The sequence below is a fragment of the Olea europaea genome, chromosome 19 (assembly GCF_002742605.1).
Source record: "Olea europaea var. sylvestris chromosome 19, O_europaea_v1, whole genome shotgun sequence".
Taxonomy (NCBI): Eukaryota; Viridiplantae; Streptophyta; class Magnoliopsida; order Lamiales; family Oleaceae; genus Olea; species Olea europaea.
This window is the reverse complement of record NC_036255.1, coordinates 10,427,744-10,452,343: the sequence shown is the minus strand read 5'-3', so window position 1 is coordinate 10,452,343 and position 24,600 is coordinate 10,427,744. Positions and strand designations below refer to the sequence as shown.

At 36.8% G+C, this 24,600-nt stretch overlaps 3 protein-coding genes across 5 annotated transcripts; 1 reads left to right on the top strand and 2 right to left on the bottom strand.

Moving 5' to 3' along the window:
* Positions 1–3,545: 3,545 nt before the first annotated feature.
* Positions 3,546–5,575, bottom strand: LOC111368338 (protein TPX2-like). Its single transcript, XM_022989567.1, has 3 exons — positions 5,133–5,575; positions 3,866–4,048; positions 3,546–3,589 (listed from the first exon to the last, which is right to left on the bottom strand). Exons 1-3 carry the CDS (start codon positions 5,329–5,331, stop codon positions 3,546–3,548), a joined length of 426 nt encoding a protein of 141 aa, XP_022845335.1. The 5' UTR covers positions 5,332–5,575.
* Positions 5,576–14,425: 8,850 nt separating this feature from the next.
* Positions 14,426–24,585, top strand: LOC111368789 (probable aminotransferase ACS10). Of its 3 annotated transcripts, XM_022990232.1 has the most exons (5): positions 14,426–15,100; positions 15,881–16,006; positions 17,333–17,499; positions 17,588–18,258; positions 23,929–24,585. In XM_022990232.1, exons 1-5 carry the CDS (start codon positions 14,711–14,713, stop codon positions 24,096–24,098), a joined length of 1,524 nt encoding a protein of 507 aa, XP_022846000.1. In that variant the 5' UTR covers positions 14,426–14,710; the 3' UTR covers positions 24,099–24,585. The 3 variants fall into 3 exon arrangements, with proteins under 3 accessions (XP_022846000.1, XP_022845998.1, XP_022846001.1); XM_022990230.1 differs by lacking the exon at positions 23,929–24,585 and having other exon boundaries at positions 17,588–18,915; XM_022990233.1 differs by lacking the exon at positions 23,929–24,585 and having other exon boundaries at positions 14,427–15,100; positions 17,339–17,499; positions 17,588–18,915.
* On the bottom strand, positions 19,078–22,300 carry LOC111368787 (probable LRR receptor-like serine/threonine-protein kinase At1g12460). Its single transcript, XM_022990228.1, has 2 exons — positions 20,754–22,300; positions 19,078–20,663 (listed from the first exon to the last, which is right to left on the bottom strand). Exons 1-2 carry the CDS (start codon positions 21,923–21,925, stop codon positions 19,193–19,195), a joined length of 2,643 nt encoding a protein of 880 aa, XP_022845996.1. The 5' UTR covers positions 21,926–22,300; the 3' UTR covers positions 19,078–19,192.
* Positions 24,586–24,600: the final 15 nt, after the last annotated feature.

Genomic DNA, 24,600 nt, shown 5'->3' with positions numbered 1-24,600 from the left:
TACTTACTCAGGCGGTCTACAACCACCAAGATTGTATCCACCCCTCCTGATCGAGGCAGACCCTCGATGAAATCCATTGAAATATCCTCCCAAACTAAATCAGGAATGGGTAGTGGCTACAATAATCCCCCAGGTGATAAGGCCTCATATTTGTTTTGCTGACACACTGCACAGCTTGCCACATAATCCTTCACGGCTTTCTTCATCCCCAGCCAGTAGACCTCTCGGGATACCCGTTTGTATGTCTTGAGGAAGCCCGAGTGTCCCCCAACCTTGGAGTCGTGACACTCTTGCAAAAGGAGAGTGACCAACGGAGAATCCTTAGGCAACACAACCCTACCATGATAACGCAGTACTCCATCAATCAAGGCATATCCTGATTTAACTTTGGATCCGGACTGCAGGTCCTTGGCGAGCCTGCCCAATTTGTCATCTGCCTCAACCTCCCTTTTAATCTCCTCCAACTGTAAATTCTTCGGAGTAGATAAGGCCAACAGATTCATTGACGGTTGGACTCGGGAAAGTGCATCCGCGGCTTTGTTCTCTAACCCCGGACGATACTGAATGTCAAACTGATAGCCCATTAATTTAGTCAGCCACCTCTGGTGATCCTCCCCTACCAAGCGTTGCTCAAAAAGAAACTTCAAGCTTCGTTGGTCTGTCCGAACCAAGAAACGTCGCCCCATTAAGTAGTGACACCATTTCTGAACAGCGAATACAATAGCCATTAATTCCCTTTCGTAAACTGACCTCTGTCTGGCTGATTGTGGCAGTACCCTGCTAAAATAAGCAACAGGATGGCTGTTCTGCATTAGGACCGCCCCTAAGCCTTGGCCCGAGGCATCGGTTTCAACTACAAATTCTTGTGAGAAATCCGGCAGTGCTAGCACAGGGACGTTAGTCATGGCTGTCTTGAGGTTTTCAAAAGCCGTCTCTGATACTTCATCCCACTGAAATCGATCCTTTTTTAGTAATTCTGTCAAGGGCCAGGCAACCTTGGCGTATCCCTTCACAAAGCGCCGATAATACCCTGTGAGGCCCAAGAATCCCCGTAATTCTCTGACATTTTCCGGCCTCGGCCAATTGACCATTGCTTCAATCTTCGACCCATCTGCAGCTACACCCTATTCTGATATCACATGACCCAAATATTCAATCTCTAGCTGGCCGAACAGACATTTTTTCTTGTTGGCGTACAACTGATGATCCTGTAATGTTTCCAGAACCACCCCCAAGTGCTGCAAATGATCCTCCAATGACTGGCTGTAAACCAAAATGTCGTCAAAAAATACTAGCACGAACCTTCGCAGAAAAGGTTTGAACACCTTATTCATCAGGTGTTGGAAAGTCGCTGGTGCATTCGACAGGCCAAACGGCATAACTAAAAACTCGTAGTGTCCTTCATGAGTGCGGAAAGCAGTCTTGGGAACGTCCTCTGGTCGGACTCGAATCTGATGATATCCGGACTTCAAATCAAGCTTTGAGAATACTTTAGCCCCATGCAACTCGTCCAGCAACTCATCAATTACGGGGATCGGGAAGCGATCAGGAATTGTCACTTTGTTCAAAGCCCGGTAGTCTACACAGAATCTCCAGCTCCCATCTTTCTTCTTGACTAACAACACGGGGCTCGAAAACGGGCTGAAACTGGGTCGTATGACCCCTGCAGTCAGCATGTCCCTTACCAATTTCTCAATTTCATTCTTCTGAATGTGCGGGTACCGGTAGGGTCGCACGTTTATAGGGGCAACCCCGGGTTACAAATTAATGGAGTGATCCCTAGACCGTTTTGGAGGGAGTATGTTGCGCCAATCAAAAACCTTTCGGTAGTTTTGTAGTAGCTCTGCTATCTCGTTGGAAACCATAGCCGTGTCAGCCTCAGCTGTAACTCCTAAGCTGCCCAACTCAAGCAAAATTCCCTGCTCCCCTTCCATAAAAGTCTTGACCAACGTTTTCAAGGAAACCTGAGTCTTACTTAAACTGGGGTCACCTTGCAATGTAACAGGTTCCCCTGCCACCTTTAAGCGCATCGTCAACGTTCCCCAGTTTACCTGCGTACGCCCTAGGGACTCCAGCCATTTCATCCCTAGGATGACATCCGTACAGCCCAATTCCATGGGAAGGAAGTCTTCCACAACCACAATCTTTGGCAACGAGACCACAACACCCCTACAGATTCCACCTCCTTTCACAGTCATTCCATTCCCCATAAGGACCCCGTAGCTGGCCGAATCAGAGATCGGCAACTCCAGCTCTCGAACGATCTCGCATGAAATGAAATTGTGTAGCCCCACAATCAATGAGGACTATCACCTTCTTCCCCATAATTTCTCCTGCGAGCTTCATGGTTTTTGGTGAGGTCAGCCCCACTACCGACTTGATTGATAACTCCAGCACATCACCTACCGCAGCTTCCTCTTCCCCTTCCTCATCTTCACCCTTGTCTTCACCTACTTCTTCCTGTACGACCAGAACCTGCAACTCCCTATTTTTGCACTTATGTCCCGGACTGAACCTCTCGTCACAACGGTAACAGAGCCCCTTCTCCTTTCTAGCTTGCAGCTCAACATCGGTCAGTCGTTTGAAGGAGCTGCCTGATTTCGCTACCGCCGACGGTCGTGGAGATGCGACCGCTGTTGTTTTGGGCAAGCTCGCTGGGGCTTGCGAGTGAGAGAGGGACGACGCCTGGGTCAATCGAGGGTAAGTATTGAAATAACTGGGGCTGCATTGGATTGGGTTGGCCGGAATTGGGCTACCAATTGGATTCTTAGAGCGGTATGGGCCGACCAGAATATTGGCCCTTTTCACCGACTCATTTCGATCCTCAACCCGTTGGGCTGTCTCCATAATTTGGCCCAAGCCTTGGGGTTTCAGCATTCTAACCTCAGCCCTAACTATTGGGCTCAACCCGTTAATGAAATTCCCTTCAAGCACCGAATCGGGAATATCCGGGAGAGGCGCAGCCAGAACTTCGAACATCCGGCGATATTCTCTCACGGTCCCCTCTTGCTTCAGCAACAGAAATTTCTCCAGAAAGGTGCCCTCTTGTGTTGGCCTGAACCTGGCGAGCAGGAGGATTTTCAGGTCCTCCCACTTCACAATCGGCTGTCGGCCACTCTCCCAGAGAAACCATGCGAGAGCTTCGTCTTCAAAACACACTCCGGCGGCCTCAATTTTCTCCTAGTTCGTAAACTGGTTCATATTAAAATATCTTTCGGCACGAAAGATCCAACCATCTGGATCCTCTCCATTGAAAATAGGCATTTCCAACCGGCGATTGCGACTCTCCATTCTTCCTACACCCCCGACAACTCCCAATTCCTGAACCTTAGGTGGCCCTTCAGAGCTAGCAGTGGGTTCCGTCGAAGTGGACGAAACTCCTTTTTCCTTCCTGTCACGCTCTTGGCCGTCCCATCTCTTCATCACAATTTCCAGCCTCTCCAAAATCACAGCCATATCCCTCTGTAACTCAGATTTCATCACCTCCATTCTTTCCTGCAGGCCATCGACCCTTGTTTCCAATACTCCCACTCGATCGGAGACTGTCATCTTCCCAGTTCGGTGCTCTGATACCAGAATTGATAGAACCCTGCAGCTCGAGTGACAATTATGGCAAGAAAAGAATAATGGAAATTGAAAGAACTTAGGCAATTAACTAGAAGAAGAAGAAATTACAAGTTCCAGGGCTATTAGAGAGGCCCGGTCTCTCCCCTCTAACAGAATTCCCAGTGTTTCGATGATCCAAAACAACCTACCACGAGGACTCCGATCAATCAAATATGCAAGCAATTATTGGTCAACATTATGGAAAGTCCATGACCATGAACAAGGGTTTATAAATGCATTTTTATAGAAATTTGATTACAAATAAAGAATTTGCAGGGCATAATACCTTGACATTTCATGTCCACAGCAGAAGTTTCTTGGTGTGCTTCAATACCTGTGTCGCTATCTGATAATTTCATGATTTCCACGTCTTTATGTTTTGGGAAGGTAATAATATTCTCCAATGACTTGTCTTCTCTTTGAAGTAACTTTGCCACAAAAACTGAAATAGAGATAACCAAGGCAATGTAATAATAAAATGCAGAAAAAAATTAACAAGCACGAGAAACACAGAATGACAGTTTGCCACAGTTATAGCATTATGACAATCCCAGGTCCAATACGAATCAGATTTTGGGCATCCAGCCATTTTTATGTTATCCTAAGAATAAATGTGCATCTTACATGCAACTGAATTGCTGTTGGGAAAAAAAAAATTCAGAAAATATATTACACCTTTTCGGGTGTGTATAAAATTTTTACCTTTCTGAGAGAAACGCAAAATAATAAATAAAACTATTCAAACTGAATATTTTCAAAGATATGTGGCAACGATAATGCCATAGCAAGGTATAAGAATTCCTACACACCGTCCAACAAAATAATGGGACTAATACATTTAAGCTTCAAAAATTGTTCCAAACTCTCTGGCATTGCAAACAAACTAATTTCCAAAATTTAAGCCACAAAAGAAACAATGTTTACACATTACACAATACAATTACGATGCTAGTAGTACATAAATCTTCAAAAATCATTCAATTTTGTCACTCTTCAATAGTATAAAAGCCCCAAGTTTTGAGAAAGAAATGCCTAACTTCCATTGTGCTGCTGATAATAATTTCATCTCCAAAAATTTCTAAATTTTAGGATACACAAGCCAAACTTCATATAACTAACTTATGCTTGTAGGACTCTAGAGCATGTTTTGGCTAAGCTTAAAAAGTCAGCTTATAAGTAAATAAGTTTTAATATACATATTTGTAAGTGTGTATATTCTAAAATAAGTGCCTTCTTTAACTTCAAATAAAATTAATGGCATATCTAAAATATTCCTAAACAAAAAAATTCTTGTACTTATTTTTAAGCTTAACTAAACATATCACTTTATACTTTTCTCTTGCGATCGACAAAACCACATCCTCGGTACTAATTTTTGAAAGCATAAACGGGGACAAATCAAGGAATGATGCCAGAGCAAGGTACAAGAATCTAAAAGCAACGTACAACACACGATATTAAACCGTTAGAAACGAAAATATAAATAATGAAACAAAAAACAAAAGAAATTTGAAAAGAAATCATACGAGAAGGCGGATAGCTTCCGGCGGAGTGAAACCAGAGCTCAGCATGGCGAGTCTCGGCTAGTGACTCGGGTCGGCTGAAGTCGTAGAATCGAGCCGCGTCGAACTCGTAATCAAGATCAATCTCATTGTCCATAAAACTGTATTCCATTTCCTCATCCATAACATTGTCATTACCATCCTCCATCATTTCTTGTTCCATTTTCGTCGTTTTCTCCTCGCACTTCAATGTTCGTCTGCAAAGAAGATTTCTCTTTCTTTTTCGATTTTAATCGATTATGGAAAAGGCCGAGAATTAAAGCGAAAATGGAAGTTTTCTTGGTTCTTGAAAAGCGAGAGGAATGGAATGAGAACTGACAAAAAAAAATGGAGTACGATAGAGACAGGGGCTACTGTGTGTACGTTGACAAGAGAGGAGGCGTCAGGTGGGGTTGGGTTGGGGTAGGGCGGATCCGGACATTTGAATACAGGTTGATATGGGAGGATCCGACTGCAGAAATAACGTTAGCATTTATTTTTGAAAGAATTGCATTATTGGTCACCAACCTATTTTAGAGGGTGTTTGAGAGAAATTTTTATGTAAAAATATATTTTTAAATAGTAAATTGATGCAAATGTGTGATTGAAAAATAAGAAAAAAAAATTTATTTATGTATAATATTATTTTAATAAAGAATGTGTGACTGAAATAAAGAGAAAGAAAAATGCATTTTGAGAAAAAATGGGTACCAAACGGGCATGTTATGGTATTTTTTGGATAAAATTATAATTTACTAAAATCATATTGTAATAGAAATGAGTTATTGATAAGCATATAATGGTTATGGACTTACGAAATTCATGATTTAAATTAATATTTGACATCATGTAACTATTGAATTGGCCCAACAACAATAAACTGTCCAAATATTTAGGGGTGGGCGCTGGTCAGTTCGGTTCTTTTTAAAATCGAACCGAACCAAAATTTTCGGGTATCTAGTAATTGGAATCGTCGGGTCCAAATATAATTATGAAACCGTTCGGTTCCGTTCGATTATGTACTATAATTAAATTTTTTTAACATTTATAACAACATTATATAAATACAACTAATGATACATTCAATGATTTTGGAATGCTATAAACTAGTAGACTACCTTGTTCAAATGATCGCTACGGTCAAACCTTCGGTCGGCAAAGGTCGCAATTTCGATCGGAGGTCACAGCATCAGCCGACGATTGTATAGGTTTTGAAATGTCAGTGAGGCTGCGAGAGTCAAGACAACGTTATGCACTTTAGTATAGGTGTTTAAAGTTATTTAGTGGATTGGATCTTATTGGGCTAAGAAATGAAACAATAAAATGGGTAATGGGGCCAAAAATTAAAAAATTAGAAATGAAACAAATTATTGGGCCAAAAGTTTGGACTTAGAAATTGTTAGTTTGTTTAGAAAAAATTAAAATTAAAATAATTTGATTTACTCAATATAAAAAAAATTAGAAATATTTTGTTCTTCGGTTCTTGGTCTAGAACCGAACCGCACCCGTCGGTTCTCAAATCAGATACCCGTTCGGGTATTTAATTTGAGAAGAATCGTCGGGTTCGGTTCAATTCGGTCGGTTCGGTTCGGGAGATTTGCCCAGCCCTACAAATATCTATTAAAATACAACGTGATGCTTGTGTATTTAGCTTTAAGAAACCAGATTTTGTTTCTCCGCTTGGATTGATATCCCTTTTTATATGTATAAACGATGATTTAACAAAGACTTAGATAGTCCTTGTGATTGGAAACTTATTGTATGACTTTATCAAAAGCTTGCGGATCATACTTGCTTCTTTTAAAAGGTTAGGGATTAATTTTCTACTTAAACAATAAATTTGACTAAAGATGAAATTTTCCGTTGATATCATCTTGTGACGTATTTGCCCTGTTGTTGTATACTTTGAATTTTCTGATTTACTATTCTATTGACATATGGAGGGATGTTTGATTACTTATGGAAATTGATATTGAAGTTGAAGAATGACTAAAAATGAAAATGTTAGATACAATGGGATAATCTTTGTGCAATATATTGTTTATTTTGGCATGTTTGGTCTTGCTTTTTTTGTAGAAGAGGATGGCTTATTTTGACGTTACCACCGTCATTATCTCCAAAACATGGGGAAAAAAAAGTCAATCTTTTAAGTAAAGCCAAACTTGTTGCTAAGACTCGTGATCTAATTATTTATTTGTAATTTTTTTTTTAAAGTTGGGAATATAACTGCAATTTATTTTTTATATTTATTTTCTTTATTTTTGTTTGTGCCTTTTGTCTCCCCCCACCTATCACCCTTTTTGTTTATATAAAGAGAAGTGTATACTTGTCATTTTATAACTTTTAATTGAGAAAATTAATGAAAATAACGATTTTTGCAATAAAATATAAAATAAAGGTGAAAATATCAAACAATGAAAGATAGTGACATTTTGTACAATAATAATGAAAGATATGACCTTTTGTGCTAATCGCCTTTTTAATAATTTATTTGAACTAAATTGCACTTTTTAAGAAAGTTTGGGAGTATTATTGCAATTTATTCTTTATTTTATTTTTTTCTTTTTATTGTTTTATTTAAATATGGGATATATTCGTCATTTTACACGAAAAAATTGATGAAAATAATGATTTTCGCCATAAATGGTAGAGGTGTTTTGTACAATAATATTAAAAGATAAGAACGTTTTGTGTTAATTACCCCCTATTATAAACACCCTAGATCAGTACGAAGAATGTACAATTTTACTTTAGAAAATATGTAACTTTGAAAAATCCAACAATCTGTATGATTAATATAAATTAATATTAATTGTTACGTTAAGTTGAACAAAATAGCACAACTCTTAAAGTCAAACCCATGAATTTAGAATTTGGGGGCGAAATTGATGGGTTTTGAAATTTAAACGTTGGGAAATTTGGCAAAGGACTGGCATTTTGTGGAAAGGGGATAATTTTTTGTCTTTGGCGAGAGAGACGAACTTTTATTGGAGTTTGAGATTTGCCTCGGCCGGCTTAAACCTGTCTATTAAAATAATAATATTTTCCACCGCTCCAAGGTTTCCTTTGAATGAATTGCCGTATTACCGCTCAACGGTTTACTAATTCGTTTATCAGATCATCAATTGGGTCCCACATTGTCGAGTTTAAACTGCATAATTTATTTATTTTTTCACTAAATTTGGATTCATTAATAACAGCTCACCTCGAATCATTTTTTCAAAACTAAATACAATTTCATTGGATAATACTTTATTCAACCTTAACTATCTATCTTTTCTCGAGTGCTTGTCCATAGCAATTTTTAAAGAACAAAGTCATATTGTTAGAAGAAAATTGTCCACCTGGTTGATCGATCCTTACAAAATGCATGGGCCTCGCATGAATTAAATAATTTCAGACCTTTCCAGATGTGTGTTCGGTCATTCAAACTGTTAACGGCTACGTTCGTGTACCCTGATCCATTTTTAAACCATTCAAGGCTTTAATTATCAATAAAGTTACCTGTATAAAGTTGGATTGCAAAGTGCGTTGATAAAATCCAGACTATTGATTTGAAATGATTTAAAAATCTATTTTTGAAATGATTGGTTTGGATGTTATATTGTCAACAAACTTTGTAACCCATCTTTGTAAGTGTAGCTTAACTCTTTAATTATACCCACTATGAGCCACACATCAATCACATATTCTTTGCTGATGACAGAGAATTGCGGCATACTAAAAAGTGACTCTTTGAAGTACCTAATGTGGGATTAAAGAATGTGTAAGCATGTTGAATAAAATTTGTTGAAGTCTTGAAGGCAATATCTAAATAATATACATGTGGTCCTCGTCTTAAGTTTTCAAATTAAATAATTCAACATGGTATTAGAACATACAAAGACTTGAATTCTCAAGTCTCACCATCACTAGTTTAATTATACTCAAGTTATATTAGTCGGGTCTTGGTATTGAGTTGTTAAAAGCTATGATGTTCATTAAGTCCCTATTGGGTCTTGATTAAAATCGAATTTTAATTGAAGTCAAAGTCAAACAATCAATATTAATCACATATTTTATAGGTCTCGCAAATTTTCTACCCACATTTCAAAAATTTCTATCAACCCTACTAAAAATCTAATTTTAATCCCCACCAAACATGGATTAAATATATATAGTGGAAGAGATAAGTGGATGTCATATGGATGTCCAATCATACATAAATGGATAATATAAAGATGAGTAATCACAATTCAATGTGGTATCGACCGGGATAAATTGAAAACTTAATTGATTTGTTATTTTGTGTCAACTTAAAGAGAATTCATAAAAGTGATACAACTTCGATAAATCAAGTTGAAGGATATATAAGTAAATCAAAGCAGATGCCAACTTGGGCCCAATGCGGGACTATAACACAGCCCAATCCATTATCAAAGGGTAATTTTTTTTTTTTTAATTATTATTTTTGGTTGGGCGGGCCGGGGGGGGGGGACCACATGTACCCGTGAATAAATAACAATCACTAAAATAACTGCAATATATATTATTATACTTTTTTAAACTTTATATCGGATATATTATAATAAAAAATACTGACATGGAGACTTACCATGTTTTGGATTGTAACTGAAAATTCTCTCACAATATTCACAATTTCAATCAAGGCATTGTAGCTGATTATGTGGGATTTCAAACTGAAATTGATGAAAGCTTTGGAATACGAATTGAATTAAGATTCTGAATTTCATACTCACTACAAATATTCGACAATCTAGAGCTGTTTTGGATTTTAACTGTGCGCGACGATGCTAGATAGCAGCCAAGTTTTCTTCATATAGGGAGAATAAGAAGGTTGGGAGCACAAAGCTGGTGTCCCAACTATCGAAGAAGTGGTCATTTTTCGATCGTGATGACTATATGTTTTTCTCCTATTTCGATTTTCTCTTGGATTCTTAAGTTGTAGCTTGTATCTCTCAATGTATGGAATCCCTCAAAAGGGTCTTTTTTTTTCCTTGTCTTTATAGTTGTTTTCACGTTTTTTGGTGTTGTAAAGTTTTATGGGGCTTTAAAAGGGTCAAAATCACGCCCTAATCCGCATTCCAGAATTTCACCTATCTGGAAAATTTCAGCATTGCATCTATTTTAGCAATTTTATCATAACATTCTCTTCCGATATCCGATTGAGACGGTTCAAATTGGATTGTAAAGATAACTCAAAAGGCTACAATCTTACTGAGCATGTCTTTTTTCTACTTCATACGTGTATAAGGCCAAAATGGGTGTCAATCTCCAGCTAGAAATATGGAACACAAAGCAAGTGGGCTCACCTCAACAAGAGAAGCTGCATCTCGTAGGGAAAGAGCCTTGTATTCTTGTGTAGTTGAAAATTGATTTGTGTAAATATTTTGGTCATGTTTCACTCATTTTGACTTCTAATTTCATTCAATTGACCCCTTGCATTTTTGAACCTTCATCGTGAGATCTACACAAATGTTGAGTGTTTATATCTTGGTTCCTAAACTTTAGACATTCCAATTTTTGTCAATTTTCGCTTCGTTCTTTCAATTTCACTTCCATTCATTTAATTTCAAATAATAAAACAAAATATACAATAAATTAGGTAATGATTGTTCAAAATAGTTATAAAATGTTTATATTTTTAGATCCAAATAAGTGTATAAAATATACTTACCAATTATACTTATACCATTGTTTCAGTAAGTTATTACTCTATTTGTATTTGCATGCATGTATGAGCAGAATATAAATTATGCATCAACTTATCCAACAATCTTAAGATTGATTTCGCTTCTTTCTACGAATATTATATTTTTATCATATTAAAATGAATTCATCAGTGAGAACCAAAGTTTGATATGAGATATAATGTGTTCAATCTATTGTCTAGGCTAACACTAACGATCAATAGTTCAAAACTTGTGTTCACTGATTAGTCAAGTGAGTCCGACAAATTTTTACTAGAGAAGGTTCGAAGCAAAAGCTATCGATTTCGATGCATTAAATTTCAGTTGTAATCTTTTTCATCTTCTTAGAGAGAGTTGTCTCGCGCCCCTAGGTATTCTCTAATTAATTTGCTAATGCGGGTTACAAATTCGGTCTGATCGGGATAACAGATCAAAAGCTATGGAATTTGGGTGTAACCTTTCGCTCAATACTAGAATCAAAATTGAAACATAGCATCCGAGGTTTATGTTTGAGTTGGCTTTTTTCCATTCATGTGGGAATTGTTGGAATTTTAGGGTAGTATAAGGATTAAAATGTGTGAATTGGAAAAGTCTCCAATAGGTGCGTCGATTGAGCACAACCCTTCAAATGCAAATAGTGCATATCAAAGAGTTGTTTTTCGATTGGGTCTAACCTTTCTGATCAGGTGCGATCTAGATCATCAATTTTCAAAATGGTGTGATATAATTTTTTAAAATTAATTTGGCCATAAAATGTGATCCTTCGAAGAGACACATACAAATCTATAAATATGACCCTCCAAAATTTATTTTCTACATCCCAAATAATTCCATATAATTGATTTCTAGTTCTTTCTTTCTCCAAGTTTCGTCAAAATAATTCCCTTATCATTTTTGAGTTTCTTGATATATAGTATTCAATATTTTCCGTTCGAGAAGAGCATGGTCAAGCTTTAATTTTGGAAGAAGCATTATATCTTGGGAGGCAGACACTCATTTGATCATGTTAGCACTTGTGCAGAGGGCAAAATCCATCTTGAGGAAATCTGCATTCCCATAAATCGCTTCACTTTATCTCCTTCGTATTTTTGCATTTTCTATGTTTAAGTAAATCATGATTTGCTCATTATTATCTCGTATCATTGTTTTCATACGTCATTGCTCTATTCGTATTTACATGCATATATGTTTTTATTAGTGGAATATAAATTATGCATCAAATTATTCAACCGTAATTAAGGAATGTCAACTATATTTAAACTCTATTATTAGACTTCTCCATTAATTAATACCTACTTTGCCATTTTACATTCTATTTTTTCGCCTACTTTATAGTTATGAATTTAGGTAGTAAGATTTGTCATTTACTTATTTATTTGTAATATTGTTACAAAACAGAGAGAAAAAGAGAAAAAAGTAGAAAAGTCAATAAACTTATGTGTATTATATTGAGGATTGAAGTCCCATATTCATGGGAAAAAATTAAGGATACACTACTAAAAAAAATTGCTTCAAGCACGGATTTTTCGTTCTTGAAACCTCGATATCCATTACTATTGCTCTTTACCAACGAAATAATTGCAATCGCAAATTCGTTGCTAATTTGAGGGTCGCTGATAGTTATTAACGAATCTTGCCGTAGTTAAAGAGTAAACATTTTACCAATGAATTTTTCGTTGGTAAAGTGTGAATCTTTTACCAATGAAATTTTCGTTGGCAAAAATCTTAATCAATATCAATCGACTTTTCGTTGGTCAATGTCTACCATTACAATTGGTAAAAATCAATATTGTAAATAGTCGTATAGGTGTGAAGCATGGTAAAAAAAATTATTTATTTTTTCATTATTGTTATTATTATTTATTTAATAATTCTAATTTTTTTAACTTTTAGCCAACAGAATTGAAAGTCCAAAATATTCTTTAACTACTTATTGGACCACAAATTAATTTATAGAGGACAATTTCGAAGACTTTGTTGTGAACTTTCAATGTGGGATAAGTAAATTACTTTTACCAATAGATCCGTTTCTAATTAAGAACGGAATATCGGTAGGTAAAAGATCCAAATGTTAAACGATTACATAAGACAAGGAATATCTATTTGTAAAAAGATATCATCGTTACTAATGAAAAATCCGTTGCTGATTATCGTAGTTGAAAGTGAATTACTTTTACCAACGGATAATCCGATTCTAATTACCAACGGAGGCAATCAGTTGGTAATATTCGGTACGTCACCTACGAATATTTCGTAGGCGAGAGATCCAAATGTTAAACGGTTACATGAGACACGGAATATCCGTTGGTAAAGAGATATTACCGTTACCAACTGAAAATCCGTTGCAAATTATCGTAACTGAAAGTGAATAACTTTTACCAACAGATAATCCATTTCTAATTACCAACGGATTGCATCCGTTGGTAATTTTCGGTAGACAAAAAAGCTGTTTTTTAGTAGTGATATAATGGTAATAAAAACTAGGGTTGTAGAGGTATAATAATCATTCACTTATAATCATATTATTTAAAATACTTTCTATTGAATGATACGTTACAAAATATTTGCCTTGTTAAAATCTTATTAAGAAAACTTAGTGAAATAAAACTTGATCGAAGAAAAAAGAGTACAGCTACTCCATTGATTTCAATTCTTGTGTCAATTCATCCTTATCATGTATGTCAATATCTTCAATAATACAATTTTTGTGAAGTATGTCTCATGTTATCTTGTATAAATTTCAAATAACATCGTCTTCTTACGAGATATTTATCAATCTTTTGATGATTGTAGTATTATGATGATTATTAAAAAATAGTTCTTGTTGATCTCTTTGGGAATCTCATACATACTAGAGTATTATTTTGAGGGTAAATAACTTTTTGGTTCATTCGTTATACAAAAAATGTCACGTTACAAATTTATTAGAAAATTCTTGTGGGAAAATAATGAAAATATCACAGAAATATGATCTTTCCTCAATTTTATTATTTGATCTTTTCTTTATTTTTTATAAAATTTTAAGCTATTTTTATCATTTGAAAAATTCAAATTTATTGTGTGTTTCGTTGTTAAAATTAAATTAAATTATTGTCTAATTGAGTAATTATTTCTCTTGAGATTAATAATTTGGACTCGTTTGTCCACTTTATTGCTTGTACGTGATATACGTACACGTTTTTTAGCCAACAACACAGCAACATTATTTTTATAAGTTCAATGATAGAAATTCAAAGATCTTAAAATTTCATGAGCAATCAAAGACTTTTTCGAAGTATAGCGAACAATTAAAGATGTTTTTCAAAGTTTAGTGAATAATGAAAGACATTTTTTATGTGGCAATTTAGTGACGATGTGATGAAACGCCACCTATACATTTCATTAACCACGTCACTAATTTCAATAGTGGTTTGAAACGGATAATATGTAAGTAAATAACATTCGATGTTTGAATAAATTTAATGGAAACTCCACTGATTATTGGGACGATTAACTAGTTGGAGTAAAGGACGTTTAAGTAAATTCAGAGTTATGGCTCATGAAAAGGAAATGATCCCGACTAGATCCGCCTTACAAAACCAGAGAGGACTACCGCGCAAGTATTCATCAAACAAATTTTATCGCCAAATCTCTCTTTCCTTCACATATACGCCCACTGTACATGCAGTTGTTTTCTCTAGAAAAATCAGCCACACTCTTCTCAAACGGTCGCTTGCTCGCTCATTCCTACAAAATTGACATAAGAAAGCCAAAAGAATTTAAATAATAGTTGTCTTCGTTCATTCCGCCCTCACATTTCGGCTTTCGGGATGACCCCACTATGAAAAGACCCGAAATTCCACCACCACTGGCGGCGGCGGAGCCACGACGGCGATGAGGGTGATAGTGCCCTTACAAGGTGTAGTGCAAGGCCGTGGAGGCCTTTTCTTGGGTTCAGTTATACCCTGTGCTCTGTTTTACTTTCTTCAGCTCTACCTCAAGAGAAGGGGTGGGCGCAAGTCCGGCGAACCTCCGTCATCGACGGAGAGTTCTCCATCGGAAACCCATTTACCGGAAGTGTCGACTCTGCAGAGGGTTCATTCAAGGTTGCTGTTTTCTCCCCGAGGGACAAGTGTGCCGGCCCAGGTGTCGTCTAGAGCTAATGCAATTGCCAAGCAGGCCGATGGGCCTTACTATGTCGGCCTTAATCGGGCTGCAGACGACCCGTACGATGAAATGAATAATCCGGATGGTGTAATTCAACTTGGGTTGGCTGAAAACAGAGTGGGTATTGTTAAAGAAAATTGGTACTCGTGTTTTTTCTTTATGTTTAATGCATTCATGAAGTAAAGCTGTGTGATTAGATGTTTCATTTGATATTCAACATAAGCTGAATGAAAAGTTTGTGCATATATTCTTGTGCATAAATAGAAGCATTTAAATTATTTATGTTTGTTTTGTATGGAGGTATATAGAATTTGAATCTAGAACTCTTAATCAGTAGCATATCTGTGAATTGGTCCCCGATGATGAGTTATAGTATAATCACAGTGAAATCTCTAAGGCGCAGATCAGTTTCAAGAAAATGGAGGGGAAGTGATCAACGAACAAAAGTGAATGAAGAGTGTTAACTTTCATATTTGGATAACTGATGTCCTTGTCGCTATCTTTACATTTGAGTGGTAACGGTTCTCATGTTTATTTTATGTGTTTGAATGATTTTTGAAGCTGAAAGTCAAGCGATACATGACTGTGATCTTTACATTTGAGCGGTAACAGTTCTCGTGTTTATTTTATGTTCTTGAATGATTTTTGAAGCTGAAAGTCAAGTAATACATGAATGTGATGTGCACATGTTATAATTAATCTGCAGTTGTTCTTACTTCTTGCATTTATTAAATATTCAGCCTTTGAACTTGCGTCAAAAGAATTTGTCCGTTTAATTGTTTATTTTAATTTTTGAAATTATATAGGAGAGAATTTATGTGGTTAATTGTTCTTTTAACGACTTTGAGAGTTTGTTAATGGATGGTGTTTGGAACTTCTTTTTTCACATGAATGTAGCTGTCATTGGACGTGGTTCTAGAGTGGCTAGCAGACAATACAAGGGAATCAATAATATCCCAGGATTTGAGCATAAGTGGGATTGCAGCTTATCAGTCGTTTGATGGGTTGATGGAGTTGAAAGTGGTTTGTCTTTCTACTTGCATTAGCAGTTCATCTATCTCAGTTGTATCCATTTAATGTATTTTAGCTTTTGCATCTCTTGAATTAGTTAACTGTGTGAAGAATGTGTTCTTTACAGGACTTGTATCAAATTCTAGGTCTAATGTAAGCTATACTAATTAATGTTACGTCTCATTTTAAGCATAGAAACAAATTATGTTAATTCAAATCCCGGCCATGGATTTGGCTGATAGTATGAATTTAACAATAGTCACTTGCTTCATTGAGACTGCTCATCAATCTCCTTCAGGTTTAAAATAATAAACTTGATTCATGTGAATATGAGTAACTCTGTAATCTGGTACCAGTATTTGGAAAGAAGCTACTTGAATGGGTATTCTTATGCTTTTTGCTTATGGGAAAAATTTAAGTTGTGCATTTTCAAAGCATTTTAAGACTATTTGCTGATAATTCTTTGGTTTCTAAAATTGATTTAATATCAAACTATAAGTATAAATTTTACTATTACTGGATGCAACATAGCTATTGATTAAAAACATAAGTGGTGTTATTCTACTAATAGAAAATGGAAGGATCTTGTTGATAATGGCGTGTGACTCTTTTGGCATCAATTCATGTCCATCGCCTGTTTTCCCACGTAAAGTTCTCGGTAGATAGTACTTCCTATGGTTCATGCAGATTTCACATCGATCCCTTATACTTTCAGAGCATTCAACCTACAACCCTATCATTTGAAGCTCTCGGTTGATTGTACTTTCTATGGTTCATCCAGTTTGCACATCAAGCCCTTCTACTTTCCAAAGCATTCAACTTACAACCTTATCGTTTTTGAAAGTGTAGAAGTGACTCATGAGATCTACAAAGAAATCCCCTCATAATCAAAATGTACATGGTAACTTTGACTTACTTTTTAGCTTGGCCAGACATGCTCAGCAGGCAGTTTTGGTTGGAATACATAGATGAAGTGTATACTCAAGGCGATTGCACCTAGCAGTAACATCTCATTATTTCTTTGTTATTGTATGATTGTATCAATGTCCCGGGGTGGGGTGGGGGTTGTAAATTCTTGCATCATCGTGTTGCTCTTCAGTGCTCATGTTATGTGTATGGTTGTTCTACCATTTCCTACTTCTTGGAAAAACTAATGCATGTACTATTAAACAGGAAGGTCTGATCGATTTTCTTGTGAGCGTGCATTTTGTTATGATTTCGTAATATACGGTTAATTTTGTGAATTTGATCTGCTTAGCTTTCAAGTCCTTTAACAGGAATTTAAGCATTTGGAAGTCTTCTAAATCACTTCGAATTGCTATGCCATTTTTGTCCAAGGAACAGGTTGTGGCAGAGTTCATGTCTCAAGTCATAGAGAAACCACAGTTTTTCAACCCGGCACGGATAGTGCTAACTGCTGGGACTTCTCCTGCAATTGAGATACTCAGTTTCTGCCTGGCTGATCCAGGAAATGCATTTCTTGTACCGTCACCATACTATCCTGAGTAAGTTCCATTGCTTTTTTATTACTGAATGATCGGTTTTCATCATTTTTTCTTTTATATCAACACTAAGAGAAAATTCAAAGTGCAGTCTTGATAGGGACGTCAAATGGCGAGCTGGGGTGGAGATTGTACCTGTTCCTTGCCGCAGTTCAGACAACTTCAGTTTAAGTACAACTGCTCTTGATCGAGCATTTAACCAGGCCAAGAAACGTGGTCTTAAAGTCCGTGGGATAATAATTTCAAACCCTTCAAATCCTGTGGGAGTTCTGTATAACCGTGAAATGCTTTGCAGCCTCTTAGACTTTGCTACTGAGAAGAACATTCATATTATATCTAATGAAGTATTCGCCGGATCAACTCATGGATGTGAAGAGTTTGTAAGCATGGCGGAAATTGTCGACACAGAAGATTATGACAGAGGTCGAGTTCATATTATTTACGGTCTGTCGAAGGACATTTCTCTTCCCGGGTTTGGAATCGCTGTTATTTATACATTCAACGAGAATGTTCGTTCTGCAGCTAAAAAACTTGCAAGATTCTCACCTGTTTCGGCCCCAACACAGCGTTTGCTTATCTCTATGCTTTCACATACAAAATTCATTCAACGGTTTATCAAGATCAATAGGGAGAGGGTTCGAAGGATGTATATTTTGTTTGTGGGCGGTTTAAAGATGTTGGGTATCGAATGCACAAAGAGTAACGGAGGATTCTATTGCTGGGCTGATATGAGTAGTTTAATCCGTTCATACAGTGAAAAAGGAGAGCTTGAGTTGTGGGAAAAATTGTTGAACGTGGGCAAGGTGAATGCGACTCCTGGATCATCCTGTCATTGTGTTGAACCTGGGTGGTTCAGGTTATGCTTTAGCACATTGAGGGAAAAGGACCTTCCTGTAGTTATTGAACGTATTCGGAAAATTTCTGATAGTTAATTTTTATTGTTCCGTGGTTCTTGATTCTAAAGGATGGAAATTTACCGATACTTTGGTAGGCAGAGCTTTTCTCAATTTCTTGGAATTGCTGGCTCGGAAGAACCAGCAACATAATCTGGACTGGTATTTCTTGGTCCATTCGAATAAATGTCCTTCGCTGGTTCTGGCAGTTAACGTGGCAGCAAAATTGTTCGTCCTCTGATACGTTGGCGGTAGTCATGTCACCATACGACCTGTGGATCGTACCTGTCGTGTTTTTATGAATGTCGATTGATCATTTATGGCTGATGCAAAAGCAAGCGGAAAGACTGGAAAGTCTTTCTAACTAGAAAGACTGGATCCTTACATTTGTAACGGGATTTATTTATTTTTTTTGGGTCATTTTAATGCTACATATTATTCCATTATTTCCTTTTAGTGCATGTTTGGTAAGCACTACCACACATGATGTAGGAATAAGATTTTAGCATTTTTGTTCGTTCTTTAATCTTGACTGGTACTACTCAACTTTCTTTATTAAACGCACCACAAGTGCACGTTTCATGACGGGACAAGCCAAAGATTTGCAATGCGAGAATGTCAGCACTTAATATTGGACTCTAGTGGATAGTATGAATACAATTTTCACCTTATTTTTTTCTTATTCGAGTTCCAAAAACTAGAACGATTTTATTGCAGGACTACAGCTGATAATGGCAACTCAGAATGAATTGCAAAAGAATTGTGTATTTCTTTACCAAATAAACAAATTTCTCCTATGCTAGTTATGATTCCACACCATTTCTTATGGACTCGAGAACCTGAACAACCTCAGCCATGCTTGGCCTCCGCGAAGGAGTTTCACAAGTACAAATCAAACCCAACTTCAGAACCTGAATCAGCTCATTTTCTGCAAATCCTCGCAAACTAAGGTCAAAACAGTTCGAAGCAGAACCCATTTCCATCAAATCCCGGACATATTCACGCAAAATCACCCTCTCACTCATTGCTGGACTCTCCACTGGTTTTCTCCCCGTAACCAACTCCAAAAGAATCGCCCCAAAGCTATAAACATCACATTTATCAACGAGTTTTGAACTTTGAGATAACTCGGGTGCAATGTACCCAACTGCATTGTGAATATTTCTTGAACCATAATTATTCTGCAGAGGAAGAAACTTTCCCAAGCCATAATCAGACAGTTTGGCATTGTAGTTTTCATCCAGCAGTATATTACTGGGCTTGACATTGAGATGAAGAACTGGAGGTCTGCAGTCATGGTGAAGGTAGGCTAAGGCTCTCGCTGTCCTTGATGCTATTTGAAACCTTCTCGGCCAATTCAACTCCGGATTACTAAAACGAAAGCTCATCCCATGATAATTCACTCCATGTAAATTATCGTGCAGATTTCCATTTGAAACAAATTCAGACAAAATTAACTGCATGCTACATGACCAATAGTAACCTTGAAAAGCGACAAGATTCGGATGCTGAAGGTATCCCAAACGACCAATTTTATGCTCAAATTCTTCTTGGATTTGGATCATCCCTAAGGTCTTGAGCTTCTTCACTGCCATCGAAATTCCTCCTTCGAAGGTAGTTTTGTACACTCTTCCAATAGAGCCCCCACCAATTAAACATTCTTTATCAAGCAAGGCTTTAGTGCCAGCCTCCCAATCCTCATACCTTGAAGGCATATTTTTGCTGAAGAGGACTAATTTCCCAATAATAACATTTGAATCTGTTGAAGCTAATGGAGTAGAATCTACAACCAGAGTCCCTTCTTTTCGTCCCCTCCCACGAGCCTTTATGTTAATAATGGTAATCACAAAAACACCTGTAACAATTAATGCAGCAGCTACTATTGCGATGATTGCAGAAGCACTCAACTTGGGTTTATGTGCACCAGAAGTAGCAGAGCATGGGTCATCTAATGGTGGACCACAGAGACCTTGGTTGTGAAAAAAAGCTGAGAAGCCAAACTGTTGAATGCCTGGAATTGAAGGGATAGTACCAGAAAGATTGTTGTAAGACACGTTGAAATGAGTGAGGTTTTTCAAATTCTTGAGCGTAGAAGGAATTGAATCTGATAGAAAATTTTCTGATAAATCCAAAGAATGTACGTTAGACAAATTTCCGATAGTCAATGGTATGCTTCCATTAAGCCTGTTATGATGTAGGTCAAGAGTTATGAGGTACGTCATGTTGTCAAGATTTTGTGGAACGCCTCCCTCCAAAGAATTTCCAGAAACATGCCTGCATGCAAAATTTACAAAGTTTTGTCAGTTGAATCCTAATAAATGTTGATGCAAGCACATAAAGGCTGGTAATGGTTATTCAACTCACATCTCAAGAAGAAACCGGCAATTGCTTATCTCGTCTGGGATTTCACCCGTGAGTTTGAGATTACGCAAATCGAGAACTTCTAGCCATTTAATACTCCCAAACTGTGCTGGGATTATCCCGTCTATTGAGTTATTTGCTAAGCGAATGACCAATAGCCTCGTCATATCAGCAATTCCGACTGGTATACTCCCATGAAGCCGGTTAAATCCCAAATCTAAATACTTTAGGCCACTGCATTTTGTGATGCTTGAAGGAATTTTACCAGACAAATCATTCCCTGAAACATCAAAAAATTCCAGTCTCCCACTACAAGTTTCAATCTCCTGAATTTCACCCTGAAACCCATTCCACGAAACATTAAAATAGGTAAGATTTACAAATCCAAGAATCCCAAATGGAGTGCCTCCGGTAAACATATTGCCACCAAGATCCAAAAACTCCAAGCTTCCACACTCGGAAACATTATCTTGAACATTTCCTGATAGCACATTACTTCTCACTGATAAGTACACTAGCCCTGGAATGCCACAGATTTCTGCAGGTAATCCTCCATTAAGACTATTAAAAGACAAATCTATTCCCTCAAGATTCCTACAATTACCAATCGACACAGGGATGGCACCCGAAAGATTGTTATGTGCTAAAGAAACAAATCTTGTCTTGTAACAATTCTTGAACAAAGCTGAAGGAATCTCCCCAGTATACCCATTTCTTGATAAATCAAGAAACCTTATATTTGGCAAATCTCCAAGAAAATCTGGGATTACCCCAGATAAAGCGTTGGAGCTTAAATTAATCTTCCACAATGTACCAATCTCTCCATACTCCAAAGGAATATTTCCTTGAAATTTATTCCCAAACAAATTAATAATTCTCAAAGATTGTAATCCAGATAAAGCAGGAGACAAAACCCCACCAAGACTAGTATTCCATAGCACAATTTTTACCACATTTCCACCTGAATTACAAAACACACCTCTATAATCTCTGCAGGGGCTATTGTTTTGATCCCAAGAACTCAAACTCAAAAACGGGTCACTTGAAATGTTACCCTTGAATTGAAGCAAGATTTCCTTTTCAGTGATTGGTGAGACTAATATTATCACAAATTCAAGAAAACAAAAGGCATAGAAGAACACAAGATGACGAAAACTTGTACCTAATCTTTTCATGTTCCTTCCGACAAAACCCCGGCATTATACTCACTGGATCCAGTCTGCAACCCCTTGATCTCTCCTTCTAAATGTACACTGATGCAGGGAAGGGCCGATGGAAACATGAAAACATGGAGATTCAAGAGCAGTCATTTCATTTAATTACAATGTATATATGTTAGAGTAAATTTTTAATGCTGAATCATGGAGAAAATAGGAAGGGATTAAAGCACATTATTATGGGCATGAGTAAAAAGACACTGAATTTATTCTATTTTCTTGGGATCTTTCTTTGCTTAACAATGAAGTGTGACTTCTGCACAATTAGTGTTTATGGGCTAGTTGAGATGACGAGGTCAAGAATTAGGTGTAGAATGAAAAATTGCCTGGCTGGGCTGGAAAGAGAAGCAGGTGGTACAAATTTAATAGCTGCAATTTTTTATGCTCATTACAGTGTGTATCAGCCAGTAGATCCATCCACGTCGTTGAACTGAGTGTATTTCCGTATCACACAGACACACACTGGTAAATGTAATAAATGGGAAATTATATTAATAAATTCAGTAACGAACAGAACAAGAGAAGAAGCCATTGGTGTGAATCTTCACCATCAATGTGCCTTTGGTAGGTAGGCATTGAAAGCTTCCTATTAACTCAACAAACTAATTCGGTGGTCAGCGTGGCGATAATTAATGTAGAAAATGATACTGCTTATTGTAACGTATTTATTTTATGAGATATTAAATCAATTTTATTTTCGTATTTAATTATACAAAAACTTATAATAATAGGCGTGATTAACATCCAATGAGTAAAAGAATTGCTTAGTCAAAAAACACTAGAATCAAAAATTAATTTTGACAATTTCCAATTTTTTGTTAAGTTTTATGTTGCAAAAGTTTGATTATAGTAAGTCATTTAATGGTGAAATGTTATGATTAGCATCGACTGATTACATTGATTATAAGCTAGGAAAAGACAATTTTTAATTTTTTCTATTTTTGAAAATTAAAATAAAAAAAATAACCAATAGGGCATGCAAAATTTGAGCCGCAAGTATTGACCAAATTTTACAAAATTGCCCATGCACCCTTTTAACATTTAGGGTGTTTGGGAGACATTTTTATATAAAAATGTATTTTTGAATAGTAAATTGATGAAAATTTATGGTTGAAAAATATGGAATTTTTTTAATTTACATGTAATATTATTTTAATAAAGAATGTGTGGTTGAAAACAAAAGAGAGAAAAATACATTTTGAAAAAAATGGGTACCAAAACGGGATTTTAATTCATTTTATTTGAATGCAATAATGCTGGGTGTCCAGATATGTTATTACAGAAGTCCTACAGAATTTTGAAAACAGCTGGCGTGGAAAAAAAAAAGGTAGAAAAAGGGGAGAAATCCGGTGGCGCTAAATTTCGAGGGGGCAGCGCCCCTCGTGGGGGGTCGGGGGCAACGCCCCCGAAAGAGAATTTTGATTTCTCTGCATGTATTGAAGGGTATATTTGGCATTTCGAAAACCAATATCGGATGAATGAGAAATTACGAAAAAGACCTCAACCATTAGTGAATAGACACCTTTTCATAAATATGCATTGTTTGGAAATGGTGCATGGTTTGGTCTCAACCATTTCGTCCACACCCCTTCATGGTCTATAAATAGGACCCTTTGGGTGTCCTATTCCTCACAGTTTGATATGCAAAACGATTTCATCCTCTCTTCTATCCAAAATCAAAATCATTTCGCTTATTTTGATTTTCTTTCATTTCATCCTTGGAGTACATAAGCCTAAATTGGTTCGTTGTACTTGTGTTTTGGAGTGCTACAAACACAAGTGTAGCCGTTGTATCTTGGGAGTCGATTGCCGAAATCCGTAGGCACCGTTGCGGGGCAAATTCGACTTAAGGACAAAGAGTCCAACTCTTGCCTCGGCTTTGTCACCATCATTATACTTATTTCAGCGTCACTATTCACAAAATTCATCCAACAGTTTAATCCGTTCATACAGTGAAAAAGGAGAGCTTGAGTTGTGGGAAAAATTGTTGAACGTGGGCAAGGTGAATGCGACTCCTGGATCATCCTGTCATTGTGTTGAACCTGGGTGGTTCAGGTTATGCTTTAGCACATTGAGGGAAAAGGACCTTCCTGTAGTTATTGAACGTATTCGGAAAATTTCTGATAGTTAATTTTTATTGTTCCGTGGTTCTTGATTCTAAAGGATGGAAATTTACCGATACTTTGGTAGGCAGAGCTTTTCTCAATTTCTTGGAATTGCTGGCTCGGAAGAACCAGCAACATAATCTGGACTGGTATTTCTTGGTCCATTCGAATAAATGTCCTTCGCTGGTTCTGGCAGTTAACGTGGCAGCAAAATTGTTCGTCCTCTGATACGTTGGCGGTAGTCATGTCACCATACGACCTGTGGATCGTACCTGTCGTGTTTTTATGAATGTCGATTGATCATTTATGGCTGATGCAAAAGCAAGCGGAAAGACTGGAAAGTCTTTCTAACTAGAAAGACTGGATCCTTACATTTGTAACGGGATTTATTTATTTTTTTTGGGTCATTTTAATGCTACATATTATTCCATTATTTCCTTTTAGTGCATGTTTGGTAAGCACTACCACACATGATGTAGGAATAAGATTTTAGCATTTTTGTTCGTTCTTTAATCTTGACTGGTACTA